Here is a 1300-nt window from a genome sequence, read left to right as displayed (position 1 = left end):
GGTTCCCCAGCCCCTCTGTCTCCAGACCATGATTCCCTGGCCCTTCCACCTGCCTCTTGTCTGTGATTCCCGGCCACTCTATCTGCCTCCGGTCAGTGATTCTCGGCCCCTCTGCCCACCTCAATATGTCATTCCTGCCCCTCTGTCTGCCTACAGTTTGCGGTACATGTCCTACAGTTTGAAATCCCTGTTCTCTTCGCCTGCCTCCAATCTGAGATGCCCGAGCCCCTCAGTCCAGGAATATTTCTCTTTGTTATAGATCCTTTATACCCCCCCCCCCCCCACACACACACACACACACACACACACACACACCAAAGTAAATACTTTTTCATTGTTCACTAAAACCAGAGTTAAATTTATTTCCTTTTACCACTGATATCCTGATTATAAACGATCCATCAAAAATTAATCTGTGAGACGAAGAAGTGAAGATGAAGAAGCAAAATCATGGACATAGCCTTCAGAAGGTTCTTGTTTTTACATTCGGGTTCTTTCTCACACATTAATGTAAAGTCATTCTCAGGCTGAGTTTACTGATGGCGTCCTTCATTTCTTTATTCTTCAGGCTGTAGATCAGGGGGTTGATGGTCGGGATTATCACACAGTAGGAGAGAGCCAACATCCTGTCCTCATAAGGGGAAAATGGATTGTCCAATCGAAGGTGAACAAACATGGCGGTCCCAAAGAAAATAATAACAGAGACCAGATGAGAACCACAGGTAACATAAGCTTTATGACGAGACTCTGCAGAATGGAGGAGCAATATGGAGGTCAGGATCCTGATATAAGAGCAGATTAATAAAATTGGGAGCAAGGATGAAGTTGCACTAATGACTAGTTGATAGATCTCGACTATGAATGTGTTGGCACAAGCGATACTCATCATTGGCGGAATATCACAGAAGAAATGAGCAATAACACGAGAACTACAATATGGCAAACTGTATATGAGGAAACATTCGATGAGGGCATTCCCAAGTGCCAAAGCGGAAATATAAAGTGTCACCCGATAACAAAAGCTGACAGTCATCACAGACATGTATCTGAGAGGGTGACATATGGCCATGTACCGGTCAAACGCCATCACTGTGAGTATGGCACATTCACAAGCTGCAGCTGCTATAAAGACAAAGAACTGGGAGGCACAACCAACTAAGGAAATGGTCCTTCCCACCCAGAAAAAGCTCTGAAGAGCCTTAGGAACTGTAGAGCTGATAGACACGAGCTCAACAAAGGACAAAACCTTCAGGAAAAAGTACATAGGAGAGTGAAGCCGAGGACTGAGATTAACGGCCAT

General features: G+C 44.8%; 1 protein-coding gene across 1 annotated transcript; it reads right to left on the bottom strand.

The window, feature by feature from the left end:
* Window positions 1-505: 505 nt before the first annotated feature.
* On the bottom strand, window positions 506-1300 carry LOC143785172 (olfactory receptor 5AN6-like). Its single transcript, XM_077273873.1, has one exon. The coding sequence runs from the start codon at window positions 1298-1300 to the stop codon at window positions 506-508; it is 795 nt and encodes a 264-aa protein (XP_077129988.1).

This window comes from Ranitomeya variabilis, chromosome 7 (assembly GCF_051348905.1).
Source record: "Ranitomeya variabilis isolate aRanVar5 chromosome 7, aRanVar5.hap1, whole genome shotgun sequence".
Lineage (NCBI taxonomy): Eukaryota > Metazoa > Chordata > Amphibia > Anura > Dendrobatidae > Ranitomeya > Ranitomeya variabilis.
Note: the sequence above shows the minus strand (reverse complement) of the source record. Positions and strands in the feature narration are given on the sequence as shown.

Coding starts and splice junctions, on each gene's coding strand:
- LOC143785172 (XM_077273873.1), bottom strand. CDS start 1,300: ATGGCCGTTAATCTCAGTCCTCGGCTTCACTCTCCTATGTACTTTTTC.